Below are 15395 nucleotides of genomic sequence, written 5' to 3'. Positions count from 1 at the left end.
GGGGGGGGGGGGGGGGCCCCCTGCCATAGCCCCAGAGAGTGTGATTACAGACAGCCCCTCCCTGCTTCTACTGTCCATCCAGCTACATCTCTACCATGTTGTCTGGATGAACAGAAAAAGGGAAATAGGTTGGCAATGATGTGAAAATATTTTAATAGCAGTACGTTCTAATATACCTGTATTTGCAGTTAGTGTGTTTATGTAGATAATATCATTGTATTTTATGTTATGATATAAGGTTACAGCTGTATCCCATCTTAGAGCAGAGGGAAAATGGCCTGTACTAGCAGTGGGAGGTAAACGATTGATAAGGAAACAAGGGCTATCCCATAAGGTACCAGTGTGTATGAATTTATTTGTGTGATGACAGAATGTAACATTCCATGTTATATGCCGCATTCCAGGAATATCAGGCAGAATGGATCTTAATAGTCTATAAAAGGCAACCAGTTAGAATTGAAACAAACTGATTAATTGCCAACGCCCCGTCATGTGACCTTTCTGGATCGTGTGGTCGCCCGAAAACAGGCAGGACATGTATTCTAGGCATGGACATTGTTAATTATTAGATAGGTATAAACTGATCTGAGCAATAGCTAGATACAAAAATACTTAACATTTTTATTTCACATGATATTCTTGCCATCTTTGCTTGTGTATGGTACTGCTATATACAGATGCAGAACCATTTGTTTTCCAGAAGACAGCCCTGCAGACAGTTTGTTAGTAAAATGGTATTTGCACTATTGAGATGTCCATCTTTGTTTCTGGGCATATTTAACCTCCCCAACAAGATGCTTCTAATACAGCCCTTCTCAGCCAGTGTGCTGTGCCAACCTGGGGTGCCTCGGAATCTTGGCATGGTAGGATTCTGATGTGAAGGGGCTTTTGATGTAAAGGAGGGCTCTAATGTGAAGGGAGAACCCCACTTTTAAATCCATTGCATTTTAGACTGGGGTGCCTCCTGATTTTTCATACTTTTAAAGGGTGCTGCGTCTGAAAAAAGTTGAGAAGCGCTGTTCTAATACATTGTACCAGAGCCAGGGGAAAAGCAAGTAAGGCTAGCCATACATGCATTGATTTATCTTATTCAGCCGGCAGCCTATTATATTCAGTTAGTTGGCACCCGCGGCTATCTGAATACCAAACAGTGACTACATCTGACTGGATGTAGTCACTTTTCAGCCGGCGATTTTTCAATCGAAGTGTGTTGAGGTGGGTGGTACACACAGGGCCCATCACAGCTTGAAGTTCAGCCAATTCAGCAGGAATCAGACAACATTTGAGCCATGTATGGCCTACTTTAGACATTGAGGTTACAGTCATACCTATCTATGCGTCTGCATGTTTCTGTATTTTTCTTAATTGCTTTGGGCAAATGTGTGTTGTTATGTGAATCAACATGCTCTGCCAGTCACATCAAAAGACCCTATAACCACATGCACATTCGTGTGCTTCATTTGGAACATGAACTTTTTATTTTGCAAGCCTTTTCATGTGCTTTAAAAACATGCACATTAAAATGCATAGGTGTGAATGGGCTCTAACAGTCTAAGGGCCCATTCACACCATGTCCGGATCAGATCCTAACTGTTATATTTTTCTCCCACGCCACAAATGCATCCCAATGTATTTCTATGTGATTTCTGTTCACATCAGTGCAGTCCATTCTGGTGGTGCAGTGAAAAGAAAACATTGCATGTCACATTTCTCTGTACCAGAAGACGTCAAAAAAACACCGGAACGCACCAAAGTGAAAAAAAAAAAGGCTTGGGAGCAGATTTGATGATCTCATCAACCTTGGACTTCTGAGTTGGAGAGGAGACTTGGTGTGAATAGCATAGTGCAACAAATGGATATCAGCACTGACCAATTTGTGGGACCAGTTTGACTCCTGCGAGCACATTGTTTCAGGATTGCAATAGTCATCACAAAGAACAAGCCTGCTTACGAGCTCAGCCACACAAACAAGAGGAAGTGCTATGAAATGAAGAAGGAAGTGACCTCAGAGATTAAATCGGCATAATGACAGCCCTTCCCCCCAAAATAATCGCTTGGAACGTGTCAAAACACACACCGCGTTTGCAGAAACGCGTGCAGATCTGGTCCAGACATGGTGTGACTTGGCCCTGAGGCATTTAATTTGATTGATGAATTTGGTACTGAATATTTGTTTGATTTCAACCTGAAATACACTAAAATTAGTACAATGATTTGGTTGTGCCGGCATTTTTTCTTTTTCTGTGGAGGGGTGCAGACTAAAGGTGCCCATACACCTTACGATTTTCGGACGACAGCCCCATCCTGCCCCGACGATCGCAAGATTAATTTAGCCGTAGTTAAGGAAAAGCACCTGGACGAAATGCGGTAATTGATTTGACGTATTTTTGTTAGCGCAAGCGCAGTGTAGATCGTACGACTTTTGACAGACGGAAACGCCAGCAACCTTACGAAAATCGTACGATCTAGCAAAGTTTTCAAACATGCTTGACTGTCAAAATTCGCATGATTGTACAGTAATGTCAGTCGGACACTGCAATGCACACATACGATTATCGTACAAAAAGTCGATCGCATACGAAATTTGTCCGATAATCGTAAGGTGTATGGGCACCTTTAGCCTGTTCTTTTATCTGGCTGTGGGATCAAGCCTTTTCAGAAAGTTCCCAAGATATGTTCAGGCAATCTGGGTGATACAATTGCTCCACTATGGGCTGTGCCTGCTGCGGGTCTCTTTATAACTGAATGTACTTGAAATAGTCCAGTGAAAGCATTTTCACCACCACCCCTGGCCAAGCCCTTTTTTTTCTTACTCTGTTGCGTCCATTTCTCAAAGCACAGATATATTTTATTTCAAACAGAACAAAGCACAAAGATAAAACTAATAGACAAAACTTATATCAATGACATTTGTAATTAGATAATGTGTTAGAAGAATTTAAGGTCATGTAATTGGCAGAAAGTGCTGCCTTCGCCAATCCCACTTTTGGTGCTATTGGAGCAGAAGCATGGAGTGGCCATTGCTGGCCTCCTACAAAATGTAATTTCCTGGTTATCAGACCCTCTGGCTTCACTACTCAAGTATCACTGATGTGAAACAAATATGTAGATCAGGAAAGTCAGGATCAAGTAAGAAGTCCTTCTCTAAATCTGTAGATTTGTTTCAATTGACTCAAAGCATTGCAGAATGAGAAGTCAGCAGTAGCAGCCTCCATGTTTCTCTCAGGAACGTTTTCCATTAGGTTGGCTTTGTGCTGCAAGTAATGCAAGGTAAAACGCTCATTTTACCATATCATAGGATCGACAGTGCATTGCCATGTGTTTTCAATGGCATCCCAACGCTTCTTACAAATGCACCACAACAAAGAGATGGGAACCAGGGGGGCGTGGCCGAGATGTGAGACTGAACGGACGTGCTTAACTGCAGCTCCTCTCATCCGCCCAGTCATCCTGCTTCTGATGGGAACCATCTACGCACTGACAAAAATGGTGTGGGTTTGGTTTTTCATACTTTGGCAGCCATTGTTGCCTGATTAGTATATTGTGACTGTTTAACATTTTGCACTTTAGAGTTGTGCATAGCAAGTGTGGCATATTCAGCCATTTCAAATGTCCTGAAAAGTGTAATTCCACTCTAAAAGCTTGATGACAACTGCAAAAACAATGATGGGTATAGACAACACGTCACAAATCTGAGTGTTGGAATGGGGCCTGTGTAATAGTAAGACATACATCTGTCCAATGGAATTTTAACTTTCAGCTCATGCACTAAATGGGCTCCACTGACCAAATCCTTTAAAAGCAAGTTAATAGTGCCAGTCTGCCAAAGAACACACTGTGAATTTCCTGTCAGTGACCCACCAATAAATGAATGCACTCCTCATTAAGGTGCATAAACATGTCCTGGGCCAGACTTCAATGTCATAGCATAAGCAAAGTTTAGGAGTTTCTATAAAGTTTGTGTACGGAATCTGGCCAAGTAAATTTGTGAAAGATTCAGTTTTATGTTTGTACCAATAATCCATTTGTATGCATTAAACTTACTGGTCATCATGTACGTGTGTACTAGTGGAAATAAGCAGTATCTTGTTAGGGCTCACATACACAAGTGCCTGATATCCACCCACATCCGTGTTCATGTGAAGGTCCTGTACATGTGTTGTAAGGGTTGCAGCATCGGGTGCACCAATGGTGCAGTCCATATTAAAGCAGTGCACTTTATATCGCCATGGACAGCAGTAAAAGTTTATGTTCATCAATTTTATGTTGACCTGTAAGGTATCGGACAATCCACTTCTACAGTGTAAATAAGATTTGGCCATATGAAATTAAATGTTATCTTAGTGTACCAGACAATCCCAAATCGGAGTCCCAAGAAGGGTGCCCACACACAGGGCACTTACTTGCAGATTATGCCAAGCCTGGTAATCACTGGCTTATCACTGACAATTCCCACAGCTGTTTAGTGAGCATTTAGATGTCAAATTAGCAGGAAGAGAAGAAGGTAAACACAAATTAGTCATACAATGATTATTTATTGTAGGTATTTATAGAGCGCCGACAATTTGCGCAGTGCTTTACACAGTGCACATTCACATCAGTGCCTGCCTTCGAGGAGGTTACAATCTAAGGTCCCTACCTCACATACATACATATGAGGGCCAATTAACCTACCAGAGTACCCAGAGGAAACCCACGCAAGCACAGGGAGAACATGCAAACTCTTTGTAGATACTGACCAAGCTGGGATTCGAACCAGTGACCCCCAGTGCATCTTATATAACCACTGTTATATGTGCTACCCTTGCACATACACTGTATCGGTATCTATGTATAAACGATTCACAGAGCCATTTGCCCTGCGAATCTCTGTGAACATTCATTCTGTGCCAATAGAGGCAAAATCAAATGTTCTTACTATAGTTTCTCTTCAGGTCAAATGTAATGCTGCATTATGGCCACTAGATGGAGATGAGGAGCATAGGAAATACTTATTCCCTATGCACCTCTGCTCCATCTAGTGGCCATAATGCAGCATCACATTCAACCAGAAAAGAAATATACTAAGAAGGCCTGTGTTTGCCTCTATTCACACAGAATGAACATTCAGGACATGTTCACACCATGTCCAGACCAGAACAGTTTGTTCTTGGACCAAAAAAAGCATTTCAATGTATCCTTATGGTATTTCTGGGCTCGGTTCACACCAGCGCAGCCCTTTCCTGGACCAGACAAAAAAAAAATACGGCTGGTCTAATTTTCTCTGGTCTGGAATGCACTGGACTGCATAAAAATGCATACAAACGCACTAGACTGCACCTGAAAGGCCATTTTAAGGTTAAAAAAAAAAACCCCGTCCTGGAACGTGGAAAATTTTGATGAAAACGCAATGCACTGCGTTTCAGATCTGGTCTGGAAAATGGTGTGAACCTGGCCTTAAAGAGCATCGTAGGGCGAATGACCCCTTAGTATTTCATCTGAAGCAAATCCGTAGATCAGTTCCCATTCCTAGATATCTGTGGGAAGAGGAAATAAGCGGGTTATTACATCAGGGAATGGTACAGTACAAAAAAAATATCCGATTGTGTGTGTGAGAAAATCAGGTCTGGTGTAATCCTTAAAATTTAGTGTTGGCTATGTTCACAAAAATGTTGCCAACTATCAATATGTATGATACTACAGTATAAAGCAGGGGTGCCCATTAGGTCATTCGCAAAGCAATCACTGGTAGATCGCGATGAAAAAGAGATTGAGGACTTTCTGTTCTCAATTTCTTTTTCTATTTTAAAAGGGAAATATCAGGTGGCTGTTTAGACCCCTAATATTTCCCCACAACCCCCGCCCCAACAGTAAAAAAAAAAATTAAAAAATAAATAAATCCTGGAGGCAGGGTGATGTCACACGCCTGTTGGGGGGGGGACGCTTTTTTCTCTTGCCTCAAGCGCAAAAGGAGCTGGCTACAGCTATGCTCCCACGGTGCTTGTGTGGCTGCCAGCTGAATGTGTTAGACGCCGCAGACAGAAAGGGGCAGGACACCTCTCCCCGTGTGCAACCCCGGCCACATGAGCATCACGGGAGGATAGGATGCCGGCATCTCTAGAACGCACTGGAATGCAAGGTGGCCGACTCCCTGCATTCAGGAGCGTGGGGTTGTATTGAAGCCATGCCCCCCAGCCCCCAATGTGATTGCCCGCACCCGGAACAAAAGCACAATATTACCTGCATTCCAGTCCAGTGCGATCTGCAAAAAATGTGCCTGCATTCCAGGTGCGGGCGATCGCACTGCGGGTGAGGGGCGTGGCTGCGGTGCCCATGACTTCAATGCACCGCCATGCCCCCTTCGCCCCTGAATGCAGGTGTTTTTTCGTTGGTTGATCTCATTGAGCTAGTCATTTGAAAAGACGAAAAATTGTGGGCACCCCTGGTATAAAAGGGAAAAGTTGTTTTGGTTTCTTCTCCATTTGAGGGGCAGAACTCTGATCTGACATGTTTATGACTAAACAGACCACTTACACATTTCTCTTTATTTAGGCAGCACAATGAAAGGGGACACCCCTGTGAACAATACACTAAGTGTTGGACAGGCCAGGAAGCTTGTGGAACAGCTAAAAATCGAAGCATCTATGTGTCGTATCAAAGTATGTATACAATGTAATGTTGGTACTGTGTTTTGTATATAACCCAATAACAAAGTTGGCCAGAATGAGGGAAGCGCACTTTCACTATCGATTCCTTTCAGGCAGGTTGGTATCACTCCGCCTGTGACAGGAGCCGGCGCTATAGAGGAAGCATTGGCTTATGCGGCTCTGCTCCCTCCTGTGCCGCCTCGCTTCCTCTAGCGCTGGCTTCGTTGGCACTGCTGATTCTCTCCCGCGACTGTTCAAGTTCCCCCTTATGCCACCACCGGCCCTGGGATTGGTCACAACTAGGTCTTATTTTCGGGGGTAGGTCTTATATATTTTAGCAATTCCCCAAAATAGTACTAGGTCTTTTTTCGGGGAAACAGGGTATACACATATACATACATACATATACAGTATATATACATACACAAATTTCCAGCCAAAGCAATTCTTTGTTTAAGGCAAATGGGTTCATTGTTGAATCCATTTACCGGTAAATAATGTTGTCATGGTAAGTCCTACTGTCCTTGATCAGCATTTTTTGTCTTCCAGTTTTTCTCCCTCTTTTTTTCTTTACAATCACACACTGCCTACCTTAATTAAAAAAGTAAACCTCTTTACGAAGCTGTAGTGATTATTTTAATCATGTCAAGCACTTAAACAGAATTTGTTCTGAATGATTCCACTGCATTTCTCAGTCTCTAAATCACTAGTTGAGCCGTCAGCACATTGAGGGTGCTGGGCAGGTAATTTAACACTAATGACAAGGTAGTGACAGTCCCAGTAGTTTTTGCTGCATATTGGTTAAACATGAATTTATTTGCTGTTCTATTCAAGTAAACAATATAGAAAATGAGTGAAAACTACTTGTGACATTTACTTACATACCCAAATAATAGGCATTTTGTGGTTTTATTTAACCAGAGGCCTTTTTCTCCCTCAATCCTCTCCTGTCCCAGAGCGGTTTTTCCCGAGATGTCTCGGTTCTGCATGTTATATCATTTAGGTTTTGTAGTCTGCCCTAATGTTTTATATATCATTTTTTTTCACAACAGATGGAGCTTTAATTTTGGCAGCAAATTTTGATAAACATTTTTATTTCCTTGCTTTTTATTGGGAATAATTAGTTGTCCCGACAAAAGGTTTACTTAATTTGTGCACTCCCATAAAAAATAAACTGTCTGCTGGTTAAAATGACATTAGTGCAACCAATAACACGGAAAGGTAAAGTTCACAGTGAAAGCATGTATTCTGCATTAGGAGAGCTTTACTCCCCTTTGGACACTACTTTGCAAAGCACGCAGGGGAAAATGGTTTGTATAACATCAATAGACGATTAATTCGAGTAAATAAGGACACAAATTATCACTAAATTCAAATGACCCCTTACTACTTACGCAGTGAGCACAAATGTCACCCTAACCTGGGGATTCAGTTTGGGAGGGAAAATTTCCTATATTCGCTTTTGCAGCACATTCCTTGGGAAGCATCAGAATCCCAGGAGCTGGTTGTTTCAGCTCTTGAGTTCAGTGCTGGATGTCGGCTACTAAAGAGCTGGCAGTTTCAGTCTGCACCCCCACTGGGACCTGCAGATTCCCAGTGTAGTTTTAAAATGGCACCGGAGACTCATGTGGTAAAAGTCATCAAACTTGAGCTTTGTTCATGAGTGTCGAGTAACCATTAACTCCTAACATTTCACTGAAAAGAAAACCTACCAAGCAGGAAGCAGCAGCTCTCTAGCGATAGACCACCGTTTACTGCACCCATGCACTGAAATATATACACTCACTGTACATTTGCTGTGACTAGGCCAACAGGAATCAACGTGACAGCAAAGTTGCAGGGAACCAACTTTATTTCTGGTTGGTTATCATGATTTTGTATTGTCTATCTAAACCATGTTCTGCATTGTTGAGCATTTTGTAGCAGAGTTCTAAAATCAACTATAGCCTTTGGATTGGAAGACTTTATCTAATTTAATCTGATAAACAATAAAGATGCAGAGTCAAGCAAAGCCACAGCAGTCAGTAGAGATTTTCATTTGCATCTGGCACTTATTCTGTTGTAATTATATTTTGATGTGACCCAAATTCAGTTATCAGACTAGCCCAAGCCAAAGGCAATAAAATGCTATTGTTTGAAAGCTTGATAACCTTATTTCTAAATATCATGTATTGCCCCTTTAGCATCGACGACAGCTTGCTGTATTTTGCAATAGTTGTGAATAAGGACCTTAATGTATAAAAGCTGCAAATTCATATTGGCAAACATAACCCACCCGGTGAAGTTTTTGGCTATCTAGCATGAACTTCATGTTTAGGATCTCCCCAAAGTAGCCCAATGATGTCGTGGTCAGGCAATTGGGATGGGCCCTCTAGAACTTTCACTTTTTTTCTTCTGCAACCACTGGAGGGTTGACTTGGCCTTACGATTGGAACCCTCGTTATGTTAAAAAGTCAGAGTGCAACTTTCAGGTCGATGAATGAAAATATTTCTCCAGTTTATTTCTGATAATATGCTGCATTCGCCATGCCATCAATTTTGACTAAATTCCATTGCGTGGTTCTAGCTCACAGGGACCCAATACAGCAGAGATCCACCTCCATAGGGATGGTGTACTACTCCGCATAGGTCTTGTTGACTCCTCAAAGAAAAAAAAAAAAAGTTTTCATCTCATGACTCCAAATTGTTTTGTCCAGAACTTTAAAGGCTTCCCTAGTTGCCATTTGCCACATCATAGCTGGGCTGCTTTGTGGTATTGGTGCAGCAGAAATGGTTAACATTTTACAAATTCTGCCAGGGGTATGTGAACTTATTAGCTCAACTGTAACTCCACCCAAAACTCACCAAGAAATATGCATTCTAAATATCTACTGAGTTTATCGTTTTCTGTTATCAAAAAGCAGGTTTACTGGCATGCTATGCAGCCTGTGTAGAATTTACCTAAATAAATGCTTAGTGAGATGACCATAGATTGCTTTCATCTGCTTCACCAAAGTGGATAGCATGAAGAGCCGTCAACCAATATGTAAATATGATGGGTAGGCCCTTTCTGGATACAGTGTATTTCAGTGGGTGGGGTCAGAGTTGAGTGAAAAGGTGCCCATCCACTGGTCGAAGTTCAGCCAGTTTTTAATGTTCTGACTGAAATGTGCAGTGTGTGAGGCTGTCTGCTCCCTTTCAGCCAGCTGATCGAACGAGGCAGCTGGAAAATCTTTGTACGATCAAAGCCGGCAGCCAATGAGCTGCCCGCTCTCATCTGGTATTCTGACAGGTGCCAGGGGCGATTCCTTCATCAACACAAACAGCATGTCGATTGAGGAATCAGTTACATTTTTTTTGTTCAGCCCACGTGTTGAAGGAAAAAAATTGATAGGTGGCCATAATGGCCAGGTTTTACCATTACACCATGGCCCGCTAATTGACCTGTGAAAAGTTACTGTCATCAATCTGCTTCTACAAAATGATGGGATTTGTAAAGGTCTGTGGAAATCAGTCCGTCAAATTATTCCAGCCATTCAAGACTGTGTTGATCTTTTAATTACCACTTTCCCTAAAGGAAAAACATGCATTTTAGTACCTGACTGTTATTCCCTGCCATTGATGGGAAGTCTCCAATTGTAGAACATACCTTACAGCATGCTATGTGACATAAAAGGAAACTCAACTCCTATACTGCTTTGTCCCTGCAGGTCTCAAAGGCAGCATCGGATCTCATGACATTCTGCGATGCTCACGCGTGTGAAGATCCACTCATCACTCCAGTGCCCACTTCTGAAAACCCATACAGAGAAAAGAAATTTTTCTGTGCCCTCCTCTGACGTATCTGCTACATCAGAAAAAAAAATATTCACTACATCCTCTCTGACATGCCCCGTCAGTCCACTCACTCCCCTCCTTGTCTTTTACCAACATATCCTTTCACCTCTCTGATTTTAATTCACCATTGAGTGGTTTTAATGCTGCCCATCTTCTCCCTCAGCATGGAGAATTAATGACCTCTCAACCCAAGGGACTTAAACTTTTCTTGACGCCGATGGAAGACTGTGGTGATATACAACCAGTATTTATTTGTAAATTAAACAACTGTGATTAATAAATATTGACAAAAGATCCAAATTAACATTTTTTATGCCTAAGTAAATGAGCTGTTCACCGAAGTAAAAAGACCAAAAGCTCTTTACACAGTTACACACATTGCCTGTATTTAAATTTAGGATAACAAGTGCACCAGTACAAGACTGAATGTCAGTCAACTATTACAATCATATAGCCAAAATGACTGTTATGAATTCACTAAAAAATAGGTCCATACAACATGAAGATTCGGTGTACCAGTCTTACTTCACTGCCATGGAATTCTGCAAAAAGAACAAAGAAAAATCATCATCGCTGATTTACAAACCAAGGTTAATGTCTCTCACAAACAAACATTCTGCTTTTGTCAATGCTTAATTTTTAGATATTTTACTACACTACACTACAACTCAATGATATCTCAAAGAAAAGCACAGCTGAAAACGTTTTTTCTTGCAAGTGGAGGGCAACTGAGATACCTATAAGTAAAACTATACTCACACCTGCAGTCTAGGTCCTAATATCCTACACAGTTGGGTTTCTCCATAGAACGTAAAAGTTGGTCATTAGAGATGAGCCTGGGATTGGTGCAAACTAGGGCTGCAGCTAACGATTATTTTCATAATCGATTAGTTAGCCGATTATTAAGTTCGATTAATCGACTAATCGGATTAAAAAAAAAAAAAAGGGTTCAGTGATGGACTACTAGTTTCTATTGAGATTGTAGTCCATCACGGGAGCAAGCTTGGCGCGGTGGAAGTAAAAAAAAGAGTGTGGTGTGCAATATAGTACATTATACAGCGGCGCAGTGCAGAATACCAGCAGCTATAGAGGAATGTAGCAATAGTACATTATACTATAATGTACTATTGCTGGGATTTGTAGTCCTCTGTAGCTGGGGTTATTCTGCATTGCACTGTATATAATGTATTATTGCTGGGATTTGTAGTCCTCTATAGCTGGTGGCATTCTGCATTGAGCTGTATAATGATTATACGGCGAAATGCAGAATACCAGCAGCTATATAGGAATACAACAAATGCCAGCAACAGTACAACATTATACTATAATGTACTATTGCTGGGATTTGTAGTCCTCCATAGCTAGTGGTATTCTCCATTGCGCTGTATAATGATTATACTGCACAATGCAGATTACCACTGACCAGTTATAGAGGAACTACAAACCCCAGCAATAATACATTATGCAGCGCGATGGAGAATACCAGCAGCTATAGAGGAACAACAAATCCCAGCAATAATACATTATACAGGCTGTTTAATGTATTATTTCAGTGATTTGGTGTTCCTCTATAGCAGTGGTTCTCAACCTGTGGGTCGGGACCCCCTCGGGGGTCGAATGACGATTTGCCAGGGGTCGCCTAGTGGCTCTCGGCTGCCGGGAGAGAAACACTTTCTCCCGGAAAAATCGGGGGCCGCCGTAAGTTAGAAAAAAAAAAACTACCATAGGAATGCATAGCTAGATTCCTATTGGCTATTTCACTTTGCAAAAGCCAATAGCAAACTAGCTATTGCACCTGCCCTCTTCTAGTGATTGACAGCAGCAGAGGGCGAGTGCAATATGTATGTATTCAAGCAAAAAAATATGTAAAACACACCTCTAGCTATGCATTCCATTTTCCCGATCCGCAGCTGCAGAGATTGGGAAATGTCTCAGTGCCTGTGATTGGCGCTGTCAGCTTCCTTGCGGGCTCGCACGTGGAGCTGCGAACACGCCAGAGCCCATCCCTATCAGTGACAGTACTGCAGAGTATCCACCCCCTCCTCCAGACCCAATCAGTTGTGGAAAGGTGCATTTCCCCCTCCTGCAGATATACGTCACAAAGAGGCTGAGAATGCCAGCACCGCGAATGCTGACACTGATTGGGTTAGGAGGAGGGGATGGTGGTCAGAGTCTTGAGCGGGCTTGGGTGAACTGGGTTAGCACCAAAACAAACATTTCCCAGCACACTCACCAGCCAGCAACAAAAAAAAAAGCCTGGGTTAGCACAAACCCCAATCTCATCCCTACTGGTCATAAATACCTGAGGCCAGTTAGACGTGGATGTATGATTCAACCAAATCTAAGCATCTGTGCTGGCCAGCACTTTGCTAAACAAAATTACACTTAGGGTGCTGGGTGGGGAAGAAAGCGTGCCGAGGACCTCTCCATTGCCATAATCATATGCAAAACAATATTGATGAGACAAGTATATATTTTTTTATTTTAACCTGCTCTACTGCTATTCCACCCCCCATAGACATCAGTTCACTGTTTGATTAGGTCAGAAGACTGTAATCAAAAGGTGAAGGCACCTTTATTCTTACTTATGGCACCTGGATAATCTACAGCAAGCTCAAATGGGATTTTTTTACACCTAGACAACTGTTTGAAGGATCATTTCCATACTGAATTTCACACCAGGCTACAGTGTTAAAGAGCTATTCCAGAGAAAACCATTGCTACAGGAATCACAGAAACAGTGCTACAGTCAGAAAGTCTAACCAATTACCTTAATGGTAGAATAATGGATAAAATTAAAACTAACATGAGTTATCTGTAATCTACTGCAGCCAAGTTTTACATTATCCTCACATGTTTAGTAGCCCAAGAAGCTGAAACTTTATGAAGCCAATGTGGTGTAAATCCCTTTCTACGTCTCCGGTGTATCACCACATTCAAAATTTTAAGCCAGGTCTAAATCGGACTTGGTGGCTGTGAGAAGCTTCTTAGTGCAGACACTTTGATGCATCAAGCTTTCTGTATGTATGTATAAGAAAGTAAAGAGCCTGCAGCGTTTGCCTGGGCTAGGCAAATGCAACTACATTTCTACATGTTATTAAAAATGGGTTGAATGTATGAACAGGGATAGAACTGATTGTGCCGTGAGGTTTTTCAGCATCACCAACAGCAGATGTATCGATAGCTTTCCCAGGGTGCAGAGGAAGGAAAATATAAGAATACAAGCACACAAAAAAATAAGTCATATTTTTACTGCAATGTATGTACGGTCACATACCAGCATTTTTTCCAGCTCTTCTATGTCAGCTTTATCCATTAGTATTCTGCAAATAAAGATAAACATGAAAACACAAGTGACTTTGCATCATACTACATTCACACTGGCTTACATAACTACTAGACACTCTAGACCATGGGTCAGCAACCTGCAGGCTCTGGAGCCGCATGTGGCTCTTTCATCCCTCTGCTGCGGCTCCCTGTCCAGGGGCGGAACTACCACGAGGGTCCCGGGGCCCTGCACGCCCGACGGGCTTCTCAGCAAGGGGGCGGGTCCTGTGAGTGGAGAAGTGTGTGTCACATGCCCTGCCCCCTGCAGTGCACACCACCTGGCTGGGATGCTGGCTGTGAGGCTTGGCAGGTGAGTTTGAATGAGGAGCAGGGGGAGGGGGGCGGGGTGGTATAGGTGTAACTGCACTCTGTGTGCTGTTAGTTTCATTAGAAAAGTGGATTATAATTGGCAACATTACACTGTAATGTTGCCTATTATAGTCTATTTCTCTGATTAAATAATTAGACAGGGCTGCTGTTCTATCAAAGTTTGTGACTAGCTTGGAATGTGTGACCGGTAAAGTGGTCACTCATTTCAAGGTAGTCCCGCCCAGTTTTTTGGCGGTGGAATGTGTGACCGCCAATAGGCCAAGCATTCCAACGCTTTCTCAGCTGTTCCAGGGCAGATCGGGATAGCAAATCGTATGTGCAGGAGAACCGATCTGCCCTGGAACAGCTGTTCGGTCCTGAAATGTCACTTCGATTCGACTTTGTGAGTGGCGTGGAATGTGAGATTGCACTCAGAGTCAGATAGAGGTGACATTTCAGGACCGAACAGCTGCTCCAGGGCAGATCGGTTCTCCTGCGCATACGATTTGCGAAGCCGATCTGCCCTGGAACAACGGAGAAAGCTTTGGAATGCTTGACCTATTGGCGGTCACACATTCCACCACCAAAAAAATGGGCGGGATTACATTGAAATGTGTGACCACGTCATCGGTCACACATTGTAACATAGTCGCAAACTTTGATAGAACACAGCCATCAGGGGGGTACGGCCGGTACCCATGTGAGTGGTGTGGGCAGCCTCTTACATGGGTATCAGCTGTACCAGGGGTAGCATGGCAGAGGAGGGGGTGGAGGAGGCCAGGCCCCAGCAGCAGGTAAGAGGAGTTGGGCGGAGGTTCAGGGAAAGGGACCCTGGCGACCAGCCCACCTGAGGCCCTGCAAAGCCCACCATAGAGAGTTTCAGATGGGCTGTGCAGGATCTATGGTGTGCTTTGCAGGGTCACTCTCAGGTGGGCTCTGCAGGGTGTCAGGTAAGCCCAGTGCATTAGTAAGCCCACATATACCTATATACTCGAGTATAAGCCGTCCCGAATATAAGCCGAGGTACCTAATTTTACCACTGCCAGGCTGATTTCCCGCTCGTGCCCGCCGCCCAGCGGCGGACACAAGGGGGCGGGATGGGACGTTTAAAAAACGCCCACCCGCATTCAAGAAGCCGCTGTCCGGCCGTTTAATTGCAACGGCCGGGCAGCAGGTGGTTAAGCTACAAAAAAAAGTTTTTTTTCTTTTTTACAAAAACGGCCCGGAACGCGTCAAAAAACACTGCAGATCTGGTCTGCATTTGGTGTGAACAAGCCCTCCGTGTAAAAGAGGCATTGGAAAACTCTGCCCAACACA

At 43.0% G+C, this 15395-nt stretch overlaps 1 protein-coding gene across 1 annotated transcript in view; it reads left to right on the top strand.

The window, feature by feature from the left end:
* The window catches only part of GNG3 (G protein subunit gamma 3), an 11113-nt gene extending 379 nt beyond the window's left edge, over positions 1-10734 (top strand). Inside the window, exons 2-3 of the mRNA XM_018565095.1 lie at positions 6532-6638; positions 10316-10734. Of these exons, the coding sequence (XP_018420597.1) occupies positions 6540-6638; positions 10316-10444 (228 nt within the window). The 5' untranslated portion in view covers positions 6532-6539 and the 3' untranslated portion in view covers positions 10445-10734. The remainder of the gene's footprint in view (positions 1-6531; positions 6639-10315) is intronic.
* The last annotated feature ends 4661 nt before the right edge of the window (positions 10735-15395 follow it).

Source organism: Nanorana parkeri, unplaced genomic scaffold (genome assembly GCF_000935625.1).
Source record: "Nanorana parkeri isolate BGI_ZX_2015 unplaced genomic scaffold, ASM93562v1 scaffold25, whole genome shotgun sequence".
Classification (NCBI taxonomy): domain Eukaryota; kingdom Metazoa; phylum Chordata; class Amphibia; order Anura; family Dicroglossidae; genus Nanorana; species Nanorana parkeri.
Note: the sequence above shows the minus strand (reverse complement) of the source record. Positions and strands in the feature narration are given on the sequence as shown.